This window comes from Jaculus jaculus, chromosome 19 (genome assembly GCF_020740685.1).
Source record: "Jaculus jaculus isolate mJacJac1 chromosome 19, mJacJac1.mat.Y.cur, whole genome shotgun sequence".
NCBI classification, from domain to species: domain Eukaryota; kingdom Metazoa; phylum Chordata; class Mammalia; order Rodentia; family Dipodidae; genus Jaculus; species Jaculus jaculus.
This window is the reverse complement of record NC_059120.1, coordinates 54,702,464-54,725,496: the sequence shown is the minus strand read 5'-3', so window position 1 is coordinate 54,725,496 and position 23,033 is coordinate 54,702,464. Positions and strand designations below refer to the sequence as shown.

The 23,033-nt window shown below is 45.3% G+C and overlaps 2 protein-coding genes across 2 annotated transcripts; one reads left to right on the top strand and one right to left on the bottom strand.

Annotated features, from left to right (window-relative positions):
- The first annotated feature begins 495 nt into the window (after window positions 1–495).
- On the top strand, window positions 496–18,148 carry Ctsk (cathepsin K). The gene is made up of 8 exons (XM_004667137.3): window positions 496–632; window positions 2,142–2,262; window positions 3,688–3,810; window positions 3,903–4,058; window positions 5,600–5,818; window positions 13,853–14,018; window positions 14,267–14,372; window positions 17,352–18,148. The coding sequence occupies exons 2-8, from the start codon at window positions 2,143–2,145 to the stop codon at window positions 17,449–17,451; spliced, it is 990 nt and encodes a 329-aa protein (XP_004667194.1). The 5' UTR covers window positions 496–632; window position 2,142; the 3' UTR covers window positions 17,452–18,148.
- On the bottom strand, window positions 9,185–9,622 carry LOC123456086 (60S ribosomal protein L22-like). The gene has a single exon (XM_045138846.1). The coding sequence runs from the start codon at window positions 9,620–9,622 to the stop codon at window positions 9,239–9,241; it is 384 nt and encodes a 127-aa protein (XP_044994781.1). The 3' UTR covers window positions 9,185–9,238.
- Window positions 18,149–23,033: the final 4,885 nt, after the last annotated feature.

Here is a 23,033-nt window from a genome sequence, read left to right as displayed (position 1 = left end):
ATGAGTTTGCAGTGGCTGGAGGCCCTTGCACACCCATTCATATTCCTTCTCTCTCTCTCTCCCTCTTTTTCTTTCAAATAAATAAATATATTTTTTAAAAATGCCAGTCTGTTGGGCTTGCCTCAAAAAACAAACAAACAAACAAACAAACAAAAAACTGGAGCCTGTGTCTTTTTTTATGTTATTCTCCCGTCCTGTCATCTCAGAAGAATTCAGACACAAACAGGTTTAAAGGTAAGGGAGGTGTGGGGTCATGACAGGAAGGATAGGAAAAGATGAAGTTCTCCAATATCATAACAAAAAAGGTTTCGGAAGATGGATGGCAGCTAGAACTGTATCCTTCCATCCCCACCCCGAGATGGTTATGTAAAAGTGCTCAGCAACTTCCACCCTGGCATACCGCGCTGCTCACAGAAACTCCATACAGATTTGCTGTGTGCTTCCACCCTAACACTTACCCCACCCCCTCCTGGACACTTCTATCCCCGCCTCCCTTAGCCAAATTTTCCAGCCAACTGCTGGAGTTGACTTCCGCAATCTTAATGGAATAAATCTAGCACCCCTGGCCTTTCGCTCATATTTGGCACCCTTCCTGTCTGAAAGGAGCCTAGACAACAGATTCTCAACAGCAGGTAACGTTTCCAACTTCTGGATCTTTCAGCTTCTCTGTTTTTACCAGTTCTCTTGAAGAAGAATAAGATTTTTGAGTTAGGGACTAAAATAACTAAGCTCTGAATGGAAACAGATACCAAGTTCATTTCCTGGAAATCTTTAGGATTCCTTATGTGATTGTATATGTGAATATATGTTTGTTAATAACAGTGGAGGAACCAAACCCTGGTCCCATCTTTCAAAGGGGCCTCTCTGGAGTTCTGTTTTAACTGAAAGGGTTAGCTGCCAAGGAGGAAGAGACATATTGTTAGGGGGTAGCTCAGTGTTTCTGTGCAAAAATCTCCAGGCCCTTAACACTGGTTATTAAATGTCCTGTGAATATGTTGCTGGTTGGTAAAGATTACACAAAAATGGACTAAATTTAGTATTGCACAAGTCAGATGACTTGCTAGAGGCTGAAATAGTTCTCAAGATGAAGAATTTGCTATTAAGCCAGTTCAAGAAATTAGTGAAAAAAGGGGGAAAAGAAAAAAATGTATTAGTGAAGCCATAACCTCAGAAAAGCTGTGAGCGTAATCATCACAGAACGTTGCCCTTCCATCCTACGTTCTAACCTTTTCTTGAGGTTTTTGCCCTGTGAGGCAGCCATGGGGATTATTTACTGATGGAACAAGAAAAGAATCTGTCCACCAACAGCATCTGGTTAAGATTAGAGCAGTTTCCTGCCAACGGGGGGTGGGAGGGTGAGGGAGGAAGAAAAGGACTAGAATGGTGGTGAAGGCAGTAAACATCTGGCTAGATGCTGTCAATTTTAGCCTTGCCCTCCCGGAATAGTGGGAGAAGTATCAGGATTTAGGCGAGGAAGAAAAGGATGTCTTGAAGAGATTATGTGGCAAAAAAAGCTGGAAATCTTTGTGTATCCTCCAGCCAAGTCCCCATGTTGTATATGTTTTGTCCTCCTTGGGGACACTAGGAAAGGTAAATAAATGCTGAGCCCATCCCAATGGTCCCTTTTCCTACCCTGTTTCTGGTCGTCTGCAGTGTGTGTTGTGTTGGCTGACCTTCCCTATGTCAAAATACTTGTGGCCTGGAGAGATGGCTTAGCGGTTAAGATGCTTGCCAGGACCCAGGTTTGATTTTCCCAGTACCCACATAAAATGATGCATACGGTGGCGCATGCCTCTGGAGTTTGTTTGCAATGGCTGGAGGCCCTGGCACCCCCGTTTTCTCTTAATGAAAAAACAAAAATGCTTGATCAGCACCTCATTGAAACCCAGCCTCTGTTCCTTGTCTGTTTTCCTCATATAACTAACTTTCCTTCTGTCTAGAAAGGGTTTGGATTCGTGAATCTCCTAAGATTCTGCTTCTGGTGGGAGGGATTTTTTTTTTTTTTTTTTTAGCTCCTCAGGAGTTTCCTGAAAGGTCCATAGCCACCCAACTGGGAACGTGGCTGCAGCCGTTTGCACATCTCAAGTCAGGCTGTGAACTTGGAAGGCTCAGGAATTTCTTCTAATTATTCCCTTCCCCAGGATGTGGGGGTTCAAGCTTCTGCTGCTACCAGTGGTGAGCTTTGCTCTGTACCCTGAGAGGATACTGGATTCCCAGTGGGAGCTCTGGAAGAAGACTTACAAGAAGCAGTATAACAGCAAGGTGCCTGGGCCTTGGGGGGGGGGGGGGAGATGTGCAGGAGGGCTGCGGTTTTTGCTTCTAAACTGCCTTAAATGCAGCACATAGGACTTGACAAGCAAGCATACCTGTCTCTATTCCTCAACTCTTTGTTTTTCGAGGTAGGAATTCACTATGTAGTCTCAGGGTGACCTCGAACTCATGATCCTCCTACCTCTGCCTCCCAAGTGCTGGGATTAAAGGCGTGCGCCACCATGCCTGGCTTTATTCCTCGACTCTTTTTTTGTTTATTTTTATTTATTTATTTGAGAGTGAGAGAGAGAGAATGGGCATGCCAGGGCTTCTAGCCACTGCAAACGAACCCCAGATGCGTGCGCCCCCTTGTGCATCTGGCTAACGTGGGTCCTGGGGAATCCAGCCTCGAACCGGGTTCCTTAGGCTTCACAGGCAAGCACTTAACCGCTAAGCCATCTCTCCTGCCTCAACTCTTAACATGTGGTTTTCATTTCAATGCAACTCATTATACTCGCCCTTCTACTCGATTGGCTTCAGGTGTCCTTTAGAGTGCTTGCCTAGCATGTGCAAGGTCCTGCATTCAATATCCAGCACCGTGAAGTATTTCTCTTTGGGAAAGACTTTTCAGATTGATGATAATAAATAATATATAAACAGTTCTATAGTTCTCTCCAGAGTTTTGCTTTTGTTTGTTTGTTTGTTTACCTTTTTTTTAGATGGTGGGCATGACTTGGAATTCACTCTGTAGTCTAGGCTGACTTTGAATTCATAGCTATGCTCTTAACTTTAGCCTCCCAAGTGCTGAGATTAGAAGTGAGCACCACCATGCCGAGCTTTAATTGTTTTTTTATGTGCTCAAAGTTTTAGTTCTCAAAGTAGATTGTAAACTTTTGTTTGTTTTCTCCTGAGGTGGAATTCAGGACCTCTTTCCTGCTAGGCAAATGCTCTGCCACAGAGCTACATCCTCAGTTAGACATTAAGCTTTTTAAATATATTTTACTTATGTATTTATTTGTGAGAGAGAATTCCAGATGCATGCTCCTCCTTGTGCATCTGGCAAATCGAACCGGGGCTTTGCAGGCAAACGCCTTAACTGCTAAGCCATCTTCTCCACTGTAAATTTTTTATGGTTGTAACCTGTGTCTTTTCAAAACTTCCTTTGTGGGCTGGAGAGATTGCTCAGTGGTTGCTTGCCTACAGAATATAAAGACATCAGTTCTATTCCCCAGTATCCACACACGTAAAGCCAGATGCACAGAGTGGTGCATGTATCTGGAGTTTCTTTGCAGTGACTAGAGGTCCTGGTGCGTCCATTCTCTGTCTCTTATCTCTCTCCCTCTCTGCTTGCAAATGAATAAAAATATTTAATAAAAAATAAAACCTCCTGTGTAACTTTGTTCATAGTCTACAATGTACTAACTATGCTCTATTTAGGTGGATGAAACCTCTCGGCGTTTAATTTGGGAAAAAAACCTGAAGCATATTTCCATCCATAATCTTGAGGCCTCTCTCGGTGTGCACACATATGAAATGGCCATGAATCACTTGGGGGACATGGTGAGTTGAGCCTCTGTTCCAGGCCCACCACTGGCTCTTACCCTAAACCCCCGCTAATGCTTGGCACTTTTTTTTTTTTTTTTTTGTCTCAGACCAGTGAAGAAGTGGTTCAGAAGATGACTGGACTCAAAGTACCCCCTTCTCGTCCCCACAGTAATGACACACTCTATATCCCAGACTGGGAAGGTAGAGCCCCAGAGTCTATTGACTATCGAAAGAAGGGATATGTCACTCCTGTCAAAAACCAGGTACTTGCGCGCGCGTGCGTGTGCGCGTGCGTGTGCGTGTGCGTGTGTGTGTGTGTGTGTGTGTGTGTGTGTGTGTGTGTGTAGGTAAATCTTTGTATTGTTCCTTTTTCTGCTTCTTTGTTCTTGAGGTAGGGCACCAGGAACAGAGGGCAAAGGGGGCTGGAGAGATGGCTTAGCGGTTAAGGCATTTGTCTACAAAGCCAAAAGACCTCAGTTCGATTCCCCAGGTCTGATGTAAGCCAGCTGTACAAGAGGCGCATGTGTCTGGAGTTCATTTTCAGTGGCTGGAGTCCCTGGTGTGCCCATTCTCTCTCTCAAATAAATTAATTTTTTTAAAGGACTTAAAAAGAGGGCAAAGAAATATGACACACGTCCCCCATGCTGAGAATAGAGCATATTCAACTCATCACCTAGTTATTTTTTCTTTTTAATTTAAAGAATAAAGTTGGGCTGGAGAGATGCTGTAGCAGTTCGAGGCTCGATTCCCCAAGACCCACATAAGCCAGATGCACAAGGTGATGCACGCATCTGGAGTTCATTTGCAGTGGCTGGAGACCCTGGCATGCCCATTCTCTCTCTCTCTCTGCCTCTTTCTCTCTCTGTCGCTCTCAAATAAATAAATAAAAATAAACAAAAAAACTTTAAAAAACAAAACGATTGAAGGTGTGTGTGTGTGTGATAGTGTGTTGAGTGGGCATGGATATGTGTATGCCATGGTGCATGTGTGTGCCACAGTGTGTGTGGAAGTCAGAGGACAACCTCTGGTGTGAATCCTCCCTTCCACTTTGTTTTGAGGGAGGGTCCCTTGCTCACTGCTGCTTATGCAGGTTAGCTTTCCGAGGTTCTCCTGTCTGCGCCTCCCGTTCTGCCGTAGCCACGTTGGGGTTGCACGTGGATGTCACTACAGCCGGCTTTTTGTGGGTTCCCCACTCGGGTCCTCACTCTTGCACAGCAGGCACTTTGACCCACTGAGCTATCTTCCCAATGCCTAAATTCTTTATTTATTTGAGAGAGAGATAAAAAGAGGGAAAGAGAGAGAGGGAGAGAGAGCAAATGGGTGCTCCAGGGCCCTCAGCCACTGTAAACGAACTCCAGATGCACACACCACTGTGTGCACCTGGCTTACATGGGTTCTGGGAAATTGAACCCAGGTCCTTTGGCTTCACAGGCACATGCCTTAACCGCTAAGCCATCTCTCCAGCCCTAGATTTATTTACTAAATTATTTTATGTAAATTAGACCTCTTTATTCTCAGGAAATCTCACTAAGTATAGTATTATTCACTTTTTTTGGTGGGAGGAGGAGGGCAGTAGACATCTACCTTGACGAAAAAAAGACAAAACACAATAAACAAAATAAATAAATAAATAAATAAATAAATAAATAAAAAAGCAATAAACTGGGCATGGTGGCGCACGCCTTTAATCCCAGCATTGGGGAGGCAGATGTAGGAGAATCTCAAACACACACGCACACATGCACACCCACACACTCACGCAGAGCAACAATAATGACAGGTGGCTTTTCTGTGTGCCTCCCAGGGTCAGTGTGGTTCCTGTTGGGCTTTCAGCTCTGTGGGTGCCCTGGAAGGCCAGCTGAAGAAGAAAACTGGAAAACTCTTAAATCTGAGTCCCCAGAACCTGGTGGACTGTGTGTCTGACAATGATGGCTGTGGAGGGGGCTACATGACCAATGCCTTCCAGTACGTGCAGAGGAACCGTGGCATTGACTCGGAGGACGCTTACCCGTACGTGGGACAGGTGAGGCTGCTCCGTGCTCACACTTGGCATCCTGCTTCTGCTTCCTCCCCACCGCGGCTCTCTCCGTTCTATCCTGCCCTCATTCTCCCCTTCCTCTTCCTTTTCTTTTAAATTTTGAGGCAGGATCTCACTATGTAAACCCAACTCTGCCTCAAACTTGTAGCCTACTCTGGTCTTTTAAAAATATATTTTATTTATTTATTTGAGAGAGAAAGAGGGGGGAGAGAGAGAAAATGGGTGTGCCTGGGCCTCCAGCCACTGCACATGAACTCCAGATGCGTGTGCCCCCTTGTGCATCTGCCTTACATGGGTCCTGGAGAATTGAACTGAGATCCCTTGGCTCTGTAGGCAAAAACCTTAACTGTTAAGCCATCTCTCCAGCCCATGCTGGTGTTTTTTTATTTTTATTTTTTTATTATTTATTTATTTATTTGAGAGCGACAGACACAGAGAGAAAGACAGATGGAGAGAGAGAGAATGGGTACACCAGGGCTTCCAGCCTCTGCAAACAAACTCCAGACACCTGCGCCCCCTTGTGCATCTGGCTAACGTGGGACCTGGGGAACCGAGCCTCGAACCAGGGTCCTTAGGCTTCACAGGCAAGCGCTTAACTGCTAAGCCATCTCTCCAGCCCCCATGCTGGTGTTTTTTAACCAACCTTCTTCCCTTCCCTTCCATTTTCTTCCCTTTCCTTCCCTTCCCTCTCCCCTTCCCTCTCTTTCCCTTCCTCCCTCCCTCCCTTCCTCCCTCCCTCCTTTCCTCCTTCCCTCCTTTCCTTTCCTTTCCTTTCCTTTCCTTTCCTTTCCTTTCCTTTCCTTTCCTTTCCTTTCCTTTCCTTTCCTTTCCTTTCCTTTCTTTCTTTCCTTCCTCCCTCCCTCCTTCCTTCCTTCCTTCCTTCTGTTTTGAGTCAGGGTCTCATGTAGCCCAGCTGCCCTCCAGTTCCCTATGTAGCTTAGGATGACTTTAAACTCCTATCCTTCGACGCTCACGTATTTGTCACCACATGTAGCTATCCTGTTGTGTTCATGGAATAATTTCCCATGGAAGGTGAAGATTCGCCCAACCTGGGAGAGCTTTGGGAGTTTAAGCTGCCACTGTTTCTGTTTATCTCTGCCCAGCATGGGAAATGAAAATGGATTATCCTATAGACTTCTGAGAAGGTCTCTAGAACTCTCTCCTAAGTTCTTCATTCCTACAACAAATCCAGAAAATCACTGTGCTACTTTATTATTTTATTTTGGGGGGGGATTGAAAATACTTTATTTATTTGTTTGTTTGAAAGAAGAAGAAGCAAATAGAGAGGGAGAGAGAATGGATATGCTAGGGCCTCTAGCCATGAAGATGAACTCCAGACACGTGTGGCTCCTTGTGCATCTGTCTTACATGGGCCTGGGGAATTGAACTTGGGTTCATTGGCTTTGCAGGCAAGCACCTTAACCCACTAAACCATCTCTCCAGCCACCCCCCCCCCCGCCTTTTGAGGTAGGGTCTCATTCTTGCCCAGGCTGTCCTGGAATTCACTCTGTAGTCCTAGGCTGGCCTTGAACTCACAGTGGTCCTCCTACCTTTGCCTCCTGAGTGCTTGGATTAAAACTGTGCCACCATGCCTGGCTCACCATGCTAATTTTTTTAATATATGTATATTTATTTATTTTTCTTTATTTATATGAGACTGAGAAATAAATGGGAAGGGAGAGAGAGGCACACACACAAAGAGAGAATGAGTGCACTAGGGCTTCTAGCCAGTGTAAATGAACTCCAGATGTGTGCGCCCCCTTGTGCATCTGGCTTATATGGGTCCTGGGGAATCAAACCTGGGTCCTTTGGCTTTGCAGGCAAGCACCTTAACCATAATCCAGCCTTAACCATGCTATTTTATTTTATTTTTTAGTAGGCATGTGCTAGCTACTTTAATAAAATGTGACCAAACTCAATTACAAGTTCAAAAAGGCATAGAAAACCCAATGAGTTTCAGTTTTATTACAAGTTTTTAAAACCTGGGACCATTTTTTAAAAAAATATGTGAAGTTCAGCCCAGAGTTTTTTTTTACAGTGGAACTAAAACTTAACCACACAGGAACATCAATGCAATAAACAAGATTTGCAAACCCAAATCACAAACTTAGAAAGCAACATGATCAGAGTAAGGGACAGAGTCCAAGAAAGACTGATGCCTAGTTAGGTCTGAAAGCTATAATACCACCTCCTGTGAGGGCAGAGGAGAAAAGTACAAACAAGTCTGCTTTGGGAAATTTGCATCGAAATAGAAAATGTTGGAACCTTTGCCACAAGCTGCGATTGCAAGGCCCCAATACTTTAAACTCAATCCTAGAAGCATCAATGTTCAACTGGAGCCAAGGCAGGACTTGAACATTTAATTTCCAGCTGTGACTGGCAGAGCACAACTTTTTGTGAGCAAGCTCTTTTGACATTTCATAAAGAATTATACGAGGCAGGTGTTTCTACAGAATGGCTTGGATTTCAGAAGAGCATCAAAATGCTCCTTCCCATATCAGTTCTCCTTGTTGGCAAAAACACAGGATGTGGCCCTGTTCTCCGTCCCAGTAGCTTGCAGATCTATAACTGGAGGACTGGGTTCTGAAGCTAGGGCCTTGAGCGTGCTAAGCAAGGCTACAGCACTGAGCTACAGCCCTAGACCCTGTAAGGCTTTGGCCTTCAAGTCCAGTCATAGTCTAAGTAGCATGGAAGCAGTTTATTTCCTGGGCAGCATGAAACATTCCCCTCCATCACAAGCCTCCAGAGGCTTTGGCCCAGAAGGGGTCCAGTTACTGAAGACATTTGGAAGCTGTCTTCAGCTCCCTCTGCTGGAGGCCAGAGAAACAGCTTGTTGCAATATTCACAATCTTGTCACAAAGGGCAGACTGTGCAGCAGTACTAAAGGACTGCACCTTACTTCTATGGGAACGAAAAGGACTTGCTACAGCTGTGAGCACTGAGAAGTGATTAGAGAATGGACACAAATGTCCCAGAAATCTGCATTTTACTGATACTGCCACTCCCTCACAAGAACCTTGGGGGAAAGTGTCACCTATTTTGCTTTTCATGAGCAAGAAACCCCACATTGTATTCTTGAGTCTTCTTTGAGAAGCGTACTGTCACTCCTTAACAGGAACTCACTGAAGCTCACACTTCCACCCTCCATGTCAGGTGGGTTGTAGCTTCCTTAAGTAGCCTGTTTTTACTGGGCATTACTACTGGAAGAACTGAAGTTTTCATACAGGAAAGATAAAAACAAAACAACATCTAGATACAAACAAGCGGCAGGGCGGCCCAAGTCAACCGTTTACTGTGATTTCCGATTTTCCATCCAATCCACACTGTAGAGACACAAGGAGAAACCAGCAGTTTTGTTCCTAAGTTTTATTCATGAATTCATACAAAATATTCCAGACCAGTGTTTTAATCCTCATCTTCCTCCTCTTCATCCTGGTTAATCTGGAAGTAACGCAATTCGTAACTCTCTTTGCCGCTAGCAACTACGCGTAACCAATCACGTAGGTTATTCTTCTCCAAATATTTTTTGGTGAGATATTTCAAATACCTTTTGGAAAAAGGCACCTCGGAAGTTACAGTGATCTTGCTCTTGCTCCTCTCAATGGTTACAACCCCTCTACCAAGGTTCCCAGCCTTTCTGTTCACTTTGATTCTCTCTTGGAGGAACTGCTCGAACTTGGCAGCATCCATGAGTCCATCTTCTACAGGGTGGGTGCAGTCGAGGGCAAACTTCAGACCCTGCTTCTTTTTTTTGCCCCCCTTCATCACAAGCTTTTTCACAGGCACCATGGTGGCAGTGGAGGCAGGAAGGGAGGAGGGCGCACCCTCACCATGCTATTTTTAAAAAGTAGTTTTCTTTTTCTTTATTTATTTGAGAAAGAGAGGGAGAGAGAAAGAGACAGATAGAGAATGAATGTGTCAGGGCCTCCAACCACTGCAAACAAACTCCAAACATACGTACCTCCTTGTGCTTACATGGTAAAGGATCTTGTGCCTGATAGGCAATTACTCTACTACTCCAGCTGCACGCCAAGTCCCATGCAGATTATTCTTAAAGTACCCCAATATTCTTTTTTTATTAATACGTTTTTGTCCATTATTTATTTATTTATTTGAGAACGACAGACACAGAGAGAAAGACAGATAGAGGGAGAGAGAGGGAATGGGCGCGCCAGGCCTTCCAGCCACTGCAAACGAACTCCAGACGCGTGCGCCCCCTTGTGTATCTGGCTAATGTGGGACCTGGGGAACCGAGCCTCGAACCGGGGTCCTTAGGCTTCACAGGCAAGCGCTTAACCGCTAAGCCATCTCTCCAGCCCCCAACATTCTTTTGAGTCCATTCACAAGGTCCTGTATTTTACATGTAGATGTGTGTGTGTGTGTGTTTTGTTTTTGGGAGCTGGTCTCACTACTCAGCTAAGGTTGGCCCAGAACTTGTGATCCTCCTGCCTTGGAATGCTGGGTTACAGGGGTGGGCCACCACACCTGCGACCTCTGTACGATTTCTAAAAATTTTTTATTATTGTTATTATTATTATTTTTTTTTTCAAGGTAGGGTCTCACTCTGGCCCAGGCTGACCTGGAATTCACTATGTAGTCTCAGGGTGGCCTCGAACTCACGGCGATCCTCCCTCCTACCTCTGCCTCCCAAGTGCTGGGATGCAAGGCATGCGTCACAATGCCTGGCCATCTGTACAGTTTTTAACATCAGAGTCTCATGACAGAGAGCAGATGAATCTTGAGAATTTATTAAGATACTTCTGTCTTAGAATATCATATCCAATGCTGCCAGTACATTGGCATTTTGTTCAAGAAATCTACATTCTTCTTGTGGCTGTAACCTTAGGGTTTTGAAGGGCTAGTTCTAAGAAAGTGACTTGACACAAGAACTTGCCCCCTTGACATGGCCTCTCATTAGAGGCCATATTCTACCAAGGCTTGTAAGCATGGTGCTGGAAGGCTACAAGCTATCCTGCTATGAATTTTTAAAAAATATTTTTATATTTACTTATTTATTAGAGAGGGGGGGGGGAGAAATAGACAGGTAGAGAGAGAGAATGGGCACTCCAGGGTCTTTAGCCACTGCAAATGAATTCCAGATGGGTGTGCCCCCTTGTGCATCTGGCTTACGTGGGTCCTGGGGAGTCGAACCTGGGTCCTTTGGCTTTGCAGGCAAATGCCTTTACTGCTTAGCTATTTCTCCAGCCCTGCTATGAATTTTTAAAATTTATTTATTTTTTATTTAAGAGAGACAAAAAAAAAAAAAAGAGAGAGAGAGAGAGGGAGGCAGATAGAGAATGGGCACGCTGGGGTCTCTAGCCACTGCATACAAACTCCAGATGCATGTGCCACCTTATGTATCTGGCTTATGTGGGTACTGGGGAATCAAACCTGGGCCTTTAGGCTTCACAGACAAGTGCCTTAACAAATAATCCATCTCCCCAACCCTCATCATGTTATTTTTGTGTTGCATCTTAGTCTCTGCGGAGAGGATCAAGGCCCGGCTGAAAGTTTCTCCTCTTCCTACCTTCCCTGACAGGCACACGGAGGCTGCGGGCCTCTCTAGCCGACCTTTGGCCTTGGCCGCTTCCCTTCATGGAGCCGGTTCCTTCTTGCTCTCCAAAGCTCACATATGCTACACAGGGAGAAAATGGCTAGTATTTTAAAAGTCTTATTCTGATATCTTTCTGTGCTCCTGTGTTAGTCAAAACAAGATCAGTACATGGGAGGTAGTGGCAGGAGTGTCAGAAATTCAAGGTCATCATTGGCTATATAGTAAGTACAAGGCAAGATTGGGCTACACAAAATCTTATGTCAAAAAGCCAAAAAGGGGCTGGAGAGATAGCTTAACAGTTAAGGCACTTGCCTGTGAAGACTAAGGTCCCAGGTTCGATTCCCCAGTACCCACATAAGCCAGATGCACAAGGGGACGCATGCTTCTGCATCTGGAGTTCGTTTGCAGTGGCTAGAGGCCCTGGTGTGCCCATTCTCTCTATGTCCTCTCTGTCTGTCTGTCTCCCTTTAAAAATAAATAAAATAAAATAAAATAATTTTTTGGAAGCCAGGAAGAAAAAAGAACAGTCTTTTGAGTTGATGTTTTAAAAATTATTGATTGGAGAAGGAGGGAGAGAGAGAATGTATGGGCACGCCAGAGTCTCCAGCCACTGCAAATGAACTCCAGATTCATATAACACCATTTACATCTGGTTTCATGTGGGTACTGGGGAATCAAACCTGGGTCCTTAGGTTTCACAGGCAAGCGCCTTAGCTGCTGAGCTCTCTCTCCAGCCCTTGAGTTGATATTTGTTGTTGTTTGTTTTTCCAGGTAGCATCTTGCTCTTATAGTGTAGTCTCAGGGTGGCCTCAAACTCACAGTAATCCTCCTCTCTGCCTCCTTAGTGCTGGGATTAAAGACATGTACCACCATGCCGAGAATTATTTTATTTATTTTACTTTATTCTTTTGGTTTTTCGAGGTAGGGTCTCGCTCTAGCCCAGCCTGACCTGTAAGTTTCTATGTAGTCTCAAGGTGGCCTGAAACTCCTGGCAATCCTCCTACCTCTGCCTCGCAAGTGCTGGGATTAAGGCATGTGCCACCATGCTCAGAAGCGTTGGTTTTTATGAATGGTGGAAGGTAGGAAATCCATGTTGTTTTACATAGTTTTCTTTTAAATAATTTTTATTTTATTTTATTTTTATTTATTTATTTGAGATAGATAGATACAGAAATAGGCAGGTAGAGAGAGAGAATGGGCACACCAGGGCCTCCAGCCCTGTAAATGAACTCCAGATGCATGTGCCCCTTGTGCATCTGGCTTACATGGGTTCTGGAATCGAACCGAGGTCCTTTGGCTTTGCAGGCAAGTGTCTTAAGGGCTAAGCCATCTCTCCAGCCCCCAATTTTTTAAACATTTATTTATTTATGAGAGAGAAAGAGGCAGAGAGACAGAGAGAATGGGCATGCCAGGGCCTTCAGCGAATGCAAAGGAACTCCAGATGCGTGTGCACCTTGTGCTTCCAGCTTACATGGGTCCTGGAGAATCCAACCAGGGTCCTTTGGTTTTGCAGGCAAATGCCTTAACTGCTAAGCCATCTCTCCAGCCCCTTCTTTTAAAAAAAAAAATTATTTATTTATCCATTTGCAAGCAGAGAGAGATAGGAGACAGAGAGAATGCTCATGTCAGGGCCTAAAGCCACTGCAAATGAACTCCAGATGCATGCACCACTCCTGGGGAATTGAACTCAGGGTGTTAGGCTTTGCAAGTAAGCGCCTTAACCACTGAGCCATCTCTCTGACCCTTCCTTCTTCTTGTTGTTGTTGTTTTGAGGTGAGGTTTCATGTTGTCCAGGCTGACCGGAAACTCACTCTGTAGTCCCACACTGGCCTCATATTCACAGTGTTCCTCCTACTTCTGCCTTTCGAGTGCTGGGATTAAATGTGTACACAACCACAGTCATCTTGTTTTGTTTTGTTTTTTTTCTATTAAGGTACGTGTCACCAATCCCAGCTTTTTAAAAATACTTTAGTTAGGGCTGGAGAGATGGCTTAGTGGTTAAGGCGCCTGCCTAAGAAGCCTAAGAACTCATGTTCGAATCTCTAGGTCCCACATAGCCAGACTCACAGTGATGCAGACCAATGTCACATGCACACAAGGGAGTGCACACATCTGTAGTTTGTCTGCAGCAACTGAAGACTCTGGCGTCCTATTCCCCCTCCCCCCTCTCTATCTCTACCTGTCTCTCTCAAAATAAATAATTAAAAAACTTATTTAGAGCTGGGCATATTGGCTCACACCTTTAATCCCAGCACTTGGGAGGCAGAGGTAGGAGGATCAGTGAGAGTTTGAGGCTACCCTGAGACTACATAGTGAATTCCAGGTTAGCCTCAGCTAGAGTGAGACCCTACCTGGAAAAACAAAAACAAACAAGAAATTGGTTGAGTTTCTTACTTACCAACTCATTGCCTATTGATTTACGCTAATCCTATTCCAACCTTGTTTTTTTTTTTTTTTTTTTCCAGGATGAAAGCTGTATGTACAACCCAACAGGAAAGGCAGCTAAATGCAGAGGTTACAGAGAGATCCCCATGGGGAGTGAGAAAGCCCTGAAGAGGGCGGTGGCCCGTGTGGGGCCCATCTCTGTGGCCATCGACGCAAGCCTGACTTCTTTCCAGTTTTACAGCAAAGGTGAGGAGCTGACCTGCAGCACACTCTCCTTCACGATAGGGGTGAGGCAGCTTTGTGAAAGCCTTGGGAATCTGGGTACTTCACTTTCATATTTAGATCAGTCTGCTTGAGCAAAACTGGCAGCTTCCCAAGTGCAGAGCGCCCATGTTGAAAACCCACCGAGCCCAAGTTCTCCAGGTTTTCCTGGACTGCAGGTCCCACCGAGCCACTCAGAGCACAGAGGCCTCATCAGCGTCTTTCTTTTCTAGGTGTCTATTATGATGAAAACTGCAACAGTGACAATATGAACCATGCGGTCTTGGCAGTGGGATATGGGATCCAGAAGGGAAACAAGCACTGGATAGTTAAAAACAGGTAAAGCTGGGTGTGGTCTCGTACTTGGGAGGTGGAGGTAGGAGGGTCACTGTGAGTTCAAGGCCACCCTGAGACTACAGAGTGAATTCCAGGTCAGCTTGGGCTAGATAGAGTGAAATTCTGCCTCAGAAAAAAAGAAAGAGAGAAAGAAAGAGGGAAGGAGGGATGGCTTAGCCATTAAGGCGTTTGCCTGCGAAGCCAAAGGACCCAGGTTTGATTCTCCAGGACCCACGTTAGCCAGATGCACAAGGTGACGCATGCGTCTGGAGTTTGTTTGCAGTGGCTGGAGGCCCTGCATGCCCATTCTTTTTCTCTGTCAAATAAATAAAAACAAAATATTTTTTAAAAAGAAAGAAAAAAATGAGAACACTATTGTCATTTGATCTCCTTTATAATTACTACCCAGCCTCACCTTCAGCGTCCCAGCATGGTTCATTTAATTTCTCATTGCTGGGACAAACCCCAGACCAGAAGCAGCTTATGGGAGGAAAGGGTTTATTTCAGACTGACAGAATCTGGGGAAAGAATCATCATGATGGATGAAGCTGGCTCACTGCCATAGATCCATGGTCGAGAGACACCAATAACAGCCAGCGAACCCAAAGCGCCTGAGCTCCAACTGGCTCTGCACACACTTTAGGGCTGACTGCAAGGTTCACCCCCACCCCAGCCCTGTGACTCTGTCTCCAGCAAGATGCTGGAGATGTAAGTAGGAAGCTTAACCTTAATCAAAAATTCCTGAGAGGTGGACTGGAGAGATGGCTTAGTGGTTAAGGCATTTGCCTACAAAGCCAAAGGACCCAGGTTCATTTCCCCTGGACCCACATAAATAAGAGACACATGTGTCTGGAGTTTACAGAGGCTAGAGGCCTTGGCATGCCCATTCTCTCTCTGTCTCTCTCTTCGCTCTGCTTGCAAATAAATAAAGAAAATTCATGAGTGAACAGAGAGATGGCTTAGTGGTTAAGGTACTTGGCGGAAAAGCCAAGGGACCCAGGTTTGATTCCTCAGTACCCATGTAAAGCCGGGTGCACAAGGTGGTGCATGCATCTAGAGTTTGTTTGCAGTGGCTGGAGGCCTTGGTGCACCCATTCTCTCTTTATCTGTTTTTCTCTCTCTCCTTCTCTTACAAATTGTATATATTTGTTGTAGTTCGGTTCATATTGCTGGTAGAAATCACCCAACCAAGAGCAGCTTTTGGGGGTAAAAGGGTTTTTTTTGGTTTACACACTCAAGGGAAAGCTCCAAGATGGCAGAGAAAACAATGGCATGAGCAGTGGGTGGACATCACCCCCTGGCCAACATAAGGTGGACAATAGCAACAGAAGAGGGTGCCAAACACTGGCCAGGGGGAGCTGGTTCTAACACCCATAAGCCCACCCCCAACAATACACCACCTCCAGCAGGCTTTAATTTCCAATTGCTATCAGCTGGGAACCTAGCATTCAGAACACCTAAGTTTATGGGGGACAGCTGAACCAAACTACCACAATATATTTTTTTAAGTCTTTAGTATCATGACTAACATTTCTTGTTTTAAAAATCATTTTATTTATTTATTTACTTAATAGAGACAAGAGGGAGAGAGAGAGAATGGATGCACCAGGGCCTCTAGCCACTGCAAACGAACTCCAGATGCATGCGCCACCATGTGCATCTGGCTTACATGGGATGTGGAGAATTGAATATGGGTCCTTAGGCTTTGCAAGCAAGTGCCTTAACTGCTAAGCCATCTCTCCAGCCCTAAAATATATTTTTTTAATCCCTGAGGCTGTGAGAGATGTACATCCACATCCAAACCACTGTACAACGTTTCTTTCTTTTTCCAAGATCAAGAGAAAATTGTCTCAGGGTTCTCAGTTCAACCTTTCCAACCAGTTCTTAATTATGAAGCCTTCTTGTGATGGCCAGACAGTAGTACTCAACGCGTATGTTGGATAGCTGCTCCTTGTGTAAGATACTTAACTACAAATGCTTGTGTTCAGTGGTTGTTTCAAAGAACCAACTCATTTCCGTACTAAGCTCACCCATGTGAGAGTTATTTTACTCTTATTTTTTTAATTAAAAAATTGTTTGTTATTTTTATTTATTTGAGAGTGACAGATAGAGAGAAAGAGGCAAATAGAGCGAGGGAGAGAGAATGGGCACCCTGGGGCCTCCAGCCACTGCAAACGAACTCCAGACACGTGCACCCCCTTGTGCATCTGGCTAACGTGGGTCCTAGGGAGTCGAGTCTCAAACTGGGGTCCTTAGGCTTCACAGGCAAGCGCTTAACTGCTAAGCCATCTCTCCAGCCCTTTATTCTTGTTTTTGAGAGAGAGAGAATGGGCGGGCCAGGACCTTCAGCCTGCTGTCAACAAACTCCAGACACATGCACCCCTTTCCCTCTCTCACATAAATAAATAAAAATAAAATATTTTATTTACTTATATGGGAGAGAGGCAGAGAGAGAGGTAGAGAAAGAATGGGCACACCAGGGCCTCCAGCCACTGCAACCGAGCTCCAGATACATGTGCCACCTTGTGTCTGGCTTATGTCCTAGGGAACCAAACCTGGGTCCTTTGGCTTTACACGCAAGCGCCTTAACTGCTAAGTTATCTCTCCATGCCCTCTTTCCACTTCTTGACTTGAGACTTTTTTTTTTTTTAAATTTTTATTTATTTGAGAGCGACAGACACAGAGAGAAAGACAGATAGAGGGAGAGAGAGAGAATGGGCGCGCCAGGGCTTCCAGCCTCTGCAAACGAACTCCAGATGCGTGTGCCCCCTTGTGCATCTGGCTAACGTGGGACCTGGGGAACCGAGCCTCGAACCGGGGTCCTTAGGCTTCACAGGCAAGCGCTTAACCGCTAAGCCATCTCTCCAGCCCAACTTGAGACTTTTTAGGGAAAAGACTGTTACTCGTTTTTGTATACCATCAGTACCTAGCAAAATACAGTGAGTGAAGGATACTAAGAGCTTTCCTTGATTATTTCTACAGCTGGGGCGAAAGCTGGGGCAACAAAGGATATGTACTCATGGCTCGGAATAAGAACAACTCCTGTGGCATTGCCAACCTGGCCAGCTTCCCCAAGATGTGATTCCAGCTGGCCAGTCCCATCCCGCTCTTCCGCTCCTTCTGAGATGGTGCAGCATGCTGGCATGCTTTGGAAAGGAGTTTGTACTGTTCTTGACACAGATGTGTTGATACCAAGAGTGCTTGATTCCTGCACTCCACTCGGTGCTTCAAATGACGCCGCCACTGCCCCTTCTTCCCAAGGCCCTTTACTTTTCCTTTTCTCACTCTAGCCCAGACTGACGTGAAACTCCCTCTAACTCCAGGCTGGTCTCAAACTCATGGTGATCCTCCTGCCTCAGCCTCCCAAGCACTGGGATTATAGGTGTTAGCCACACCCTTTTCTTAAGAAAGAAAATGACCCTTTTCTTTGTGGGCACAGCAGGAATTTCTCTGAGAGGTATAGACTCTTAGACTAAGAGATGTGGTTTCAAGTGACCGGATTCTATTGTCTTGGGGCTGATTCTGTGGGCATAGGTGCTGGAGACCCTCAGGAAGACTGGATTCCTTCGTGTGAGACTAGCTAGCTTTAACCCCTACAGGACTCAGGGGACCTGACTCATGTTTCCAAGACTCCATCTTCTGTATCCTCAAAACCAGACATTTCTGTCTTTTCCACTCCACAAATCTATCCATAATCCTTTGGTATAGGATTACATGACACAAGAAACAGTCTTCTTCCTTCTTTGCATTTTTTAAATAAAGTATCTCTTGTTTACAAATGAAGGCAAAACCATTCACATTCATGTTGCATACTGTGCTAGCCAGCAATTGTTGAGTATTTACCATGTACCAAGAATCGTATATTCATTTCTGGATTAAGTGGATCTAAGAAGATGTCAGTATTTAAAATTGCCTCTGAATCTGGGTATTGTGGCACATACCTGTGCAGAGGAAGGATGATTACAGTAAGTAAGTGTCATGTATCTGAGTGTTCAAAAATATAGGCCTGGGGAGATGGCTTAGTGGTTACGGCACTTGCCTACGAAGCCTAAGGACCTATGTTCGACTCTCCAGGTCCCACATAAGCCAGACACACAAGGTGATGCAAGTGCACAAGGTGGTGCATGTGTCTGGGGTTTGATTACAATGGCTAGAAGCCTTGGTAACGCCAGTTCTTTCTCTCTCCCTGTCTCTCTCTGTCTCTCTCTCTCATTCTTGCTCCCTCTCATAAAAAAAGGGGGGGGCCAGTGAGAAATACAGGTGGGACCACAAATTCCACATTCTGCTGGGACCTGTCAGCGGTGACCATGGTGGACGCCAGCACTGCCCAGAGCCCGGCCATGGTCTTACTGTGTGTAAACCATACCTGGTCACCTTTCTGGAACAATCAAAGCAGCTTTGGAATGTTGAGATTAAAGAGCCTAGAACTGGGCTGGAGAGATGGCGTAGCGGTTAAGCGCTTGCCTGTGAAGCCTAAGGACCCCGGTTCAAGGCTCGGTTCCCCAGGTCCCACGTTAGCCAGATGCACAAGGGGGCGCACGCGTCTGGAGTTCGCTTGCAGAGGCTGGAAGCCCTGGCGCGCCCATTCTCTCTCTCTCCCTCTACCTGTCTTTCTCTCTCTGTCTGTCGCTCTCAAATAAATAAATAAAATTAAAAAAAAAAAAAAGAGCCTAGAACCATATATCCAGCAAACCTTGGCAAATACAGCAAACGACCAAAAACTTTAAGCAGTCCTCCAAAGCATCCATCATTTGGGGTGTCCATTTTCAACAGAAGCCTTGCAGATACAAGGAATTTAGAGCAGCTTCTATCAGTGACGCACCCTCAAATCTACATCAGTGGGTCAATAAGGCAGGTGAGCCCTACCGATGTAAAGAGAGTGGCAGACATCTGAAGTCTCATTCCTCTGTAAAAACGCACGAAGAGGTGGCTGTGGTGGTGTACGCCTTTAATCCCAGCACTCGGGAGGCAGAGGTAGGAGAATCGCCGTGAATTCAAGGCCACCCTGAGACAACAGAGTTAATTCCAGGTCAGCCTGGACCAGAGTGAGACCCTACCTCGAAAAAAAAAAAAAACAAACAAACAACGCACGAAGTACTTCACACTGGCGCAAAACCATGCAAAAGGGAGGAAGGTGGCAAAAGCTTCAAAACGGATAGAAATCTTAGACAACGTCATCCAATTCAGACGGGAGAGAAGCTATACAAAAGTGAAGAGTGTGGCAAAAGCCTCACCAGGCCTACAAGACTTAAAGAGCATCATTGAGTTCATTCTGGAGAGAGGCCATACAAATGCCAGGAAAGTGGCAAAGCTTTCAGAAATAAGGCAACCCTTAATCAGCATTGTCCTCTTCATAGAGTAGATAATGCCCCAAATGCGAGGAGTGCGGCAAAGCTTTCAGTTCTAATGCACGACTTAATCGTCATCGTATATTTCAGACAGAAGAGAAGCCATACCAATATTGAGAATGTAGTGGCGCACGCCTTGAATCCCAGCACTCTGAGAGGCAGAGGTAGGAGGATGGCCATGAGTTTGAGGCCACCCTGAGACTACAGAGTGAATTCCAGGTCAGCCTGGGCTAGAGTGAGACCCTACCCCAAAAAACAAACAAAAATGTGGCAAAGGTTTGTTAAGTAAAAGGAAACTTAGTAGTCATTACTTAATGCAGGAGAGAAACCACATAAATGTAGAGAATGTGACAAAACCTTCAGATCTTGTCCAAACCTTGTAACACATGAAAAACTTCATTCTGGACCCAAGCCATTCAAATGCAACGAATGTCATGAAACCTTTTAAGTATTTTGTGCACTTGATTCAGCCCTTGAAAATTCATGGGGCTGGGCTTTCCTAGAGGTGCAATGAGTGTGGTCAATGTTTCAGTATTTCTCCCGCTTTTGTGTTCATCAGACTATTTGTACTGGAGAGAGGCCTTATATACATGTAAGGAATGTAGCAGGGCTGGAGAGATGCTTAGCGGTTAAGCACTTACCTGTGAAGCCTAGGGACCCCAGTTCGAGGCTTGATTCCCCAGGACCCATGTAAGCCAGATGCACAAGGGGGCGCACGCATCTGGAGTTGGTTTGCAGTGGCTGGAGGCCCTCGTGTGCCCATTCTCTCTCTCTCTGCCTCTTCCTCTCTCTGTCTGTCACTTTCAAAAAAAAAGAAGAATGTGGCAAAAATCTGGCTGTGCTTTACATCTTTCTGTACATCAGGTGGTTCATCGTAGAGACACCGTGTAGATGTGATGCATGTGGCAGAGTCTGTTACACTTCTTCCCATCTTAAATGACATCAGAGGATCCATTATGAAGGATGCTACCATTGTCAACTATGTGGCATAGCCTTTAATAATATGTCAGCCTTTCCCGTACACCAAAAGACACATACTGGAGACAGACCCTGTACCTGTAAGGAGTGTGGCAAAGCCTATTTCCTCTCTTTTCAGCCTGAACAACATCAGAAATCTCATACTGGAGAGAGACCCCCATGCATGTAAGGAACGTGGGCACACTTATAAAAACGTGTTCAGCCCTTGTTGAACACCAGAGAATCCATACTGGGGAGAAACCCTACAGTTGTAAGGAATGTAGACAAGCCTTTTACTGTTATTCCCAAGTTTATCATCATCGGAAAATTCATACTGGAGAGGGACCACAGACATGTCACCAGTGTGGCAAAAGCTTCATCACTTCTTTGAAGCTGACACAACACCAAAAGACTCATACTGAAGGGAACCCCTAGCAGTGTGTAGAAAGGCCAGACCTTCCATAGTTCAACCCCTTCTAAACACCACGTCACTCACAGGGAAAAAACTTTCTAAATGCAGAGTCTGGGAAAGCCACGGACCCACTGCACAGCCCCCACGTGAGCCTGTCAGCCATGGAGGAGACACTACAAATGGAAAAGGGCTTGTGAGGGAAGTTTCAAGAGTCACACAGCAGTGACTGGACACCTAAGGATCCGAACGTATGCCCACCTCCCCAAAATAGCCAGACTATGCAATTAAAATAATCTTACAGGGCTGAAGAGATGGCTTAGCGGTTAAGGCGCTCGCCTGCAAAGCCAAAGGATCCAGGTTCGATTCCCCAGGACCCATGTTAGCCAGATGCACAAGGTGGTACATGTGCCTGGAGTTCGTTTGCAGTGGCTGGAGGCCCTGACGTGCCCATTCTCCCTCTCTTTGTCTTTCTCTCTGACTCTCTCTCTCTCTCTCTCAAATAAATAAAAATAAATTATTTTAAAAATGTAACAATTTGCTGGGCGTGGTGGCGCACGCCTTTAATCCCAGCACTCGGGAGGCAGAGGTAGGAGGATCGCCGTGAGTTCAAGGCCACCCTGAGACTACAGAGTTAATTCCAGGTCAGCCTGGACCAGAGTAAGACCCTACCTTGAAAAACCAAAAAAAAAAAAAAAAAAAAGTAACAATTTTATGTTGCACAGAATGTAACAAAGTTTATTATTTATTTATTTATTTTGGTTTTTCAAGGTAGGGTCTCACTCTAAGCTCAGGCTGACCTGGAACACACTATGTAGTCTCAGGGTGGCCTCGAACTCTCGGTGATCCTCCTACCTCTGTCTCCTGAGTACTGGGATTCAAGATGTGCGCCACCCCGCCTGGCTAGTAATGAAGTTCCTATTCAGCTCTTAAGATGTGCAAAAGGACTCGTATAGGACTAAAACCCCATAGGTATATGTGGAATGCAAATTGTTGAACATTTAAACTGTACAGGACATCACAGGTTGAGCTTTTGTTGTTGCTGTTGTTTTTCATGGTCGATTCTCGCCCATGGTAGGTTGTTGCTATTGTTTTATTGTTGTGTGTGTGACGAAGTCATCTATACAGAAGGCTGGCTAGAGATTCACTGTATAGTTGAGAATAATGAACTCCTGACTCTATATTTTGTTTTATTTTATTTTGTTTTTTTGGGCTTTTCAAGGTAGGGTCTCACTCTAGCCCAGGCTGACCTGGAATTCACTGTGTAGTCTCAGGGTGGCCTGGAACTCACAATGATCCTTCTACCTCTGCCTCCCAAATGCTGGGATTAAACACGTGCATCACCATGGCCAGCTTCCCTCCCCCTCCAGAACCCCCCCCCCCCAAGGTAGGGTTTCTCTCTAGCCCAGGCTGATCTGGAATTCACTATGTAGTCTCAGGTGGCCTTAAATTCACAGTGGACCACCATGCCCAGCTTTTTTTTTTTTTAATATTTAATTAATTCATTTATTTGAGAGAGAAAGAGACACACAGAGAGAGAATTAGCATGCCAAAGCCTCCAGCCACTGCAAATGAACTCCACATGCATGTGCCACCTTGTGCATCTGGCTTACTTGGTACTGAGGAATTGAACTCCAGACCTTAGGCTTCGCAGGCAAATGCCTTAACCACTAAGCCATCTTTCCAGCACTGCTTTATTTTATTTTTTATTTTTTTGTTTATTTTTAATTTATTTATTTGAGAGTGACAGACAGAGAAAGAAAGAGGCAGAGAGAGAGAGAGAGAGAGAATGGGCGTGCCAGGGCTTCCAACCACTGCAAACGAACTCCAGATGCATGCGCCCCCTTGTGCAACTGGCTAACGTGGGTCCTGGGGAATTGAGCCTCGAACCAGGGTCCTTAGGCTTCACAGGCAAGTGCTTAACCGCTAAGCCATCTCTCCAGCCCTGTT

Coding starts and splice junctions, on each gene's coding strand:
- Ctsk (XM_004667137.3), top strand. CDS start 2,143: ATGTGGGGGTTCAAGCTTCTGCTGCTACCAGTGGTGAGCTTTGCTCTG. Junction 5,819..13,852: donor CTTACCCGTACGTGGGACAG/GTGAGGCTGCTC, acceptor TTTTTTTTCCAG/GATGAAAGCTGTATGTACAA. Junction 14,019..14,266: donor TTTCCAGTTTTACAGCAAAG/GTGAGGAGCTGA, acceptor TTTCTTTTCTAG/GTGTCTATTATGATGAAAAC.
- LOC123456086 (XM_045138846.1), bottom strand. CDS start 9,622: ATGGTGCCTGTGAAAAAGCTTGTGATGAAGGGGGGCAAAAAAAAGAAG.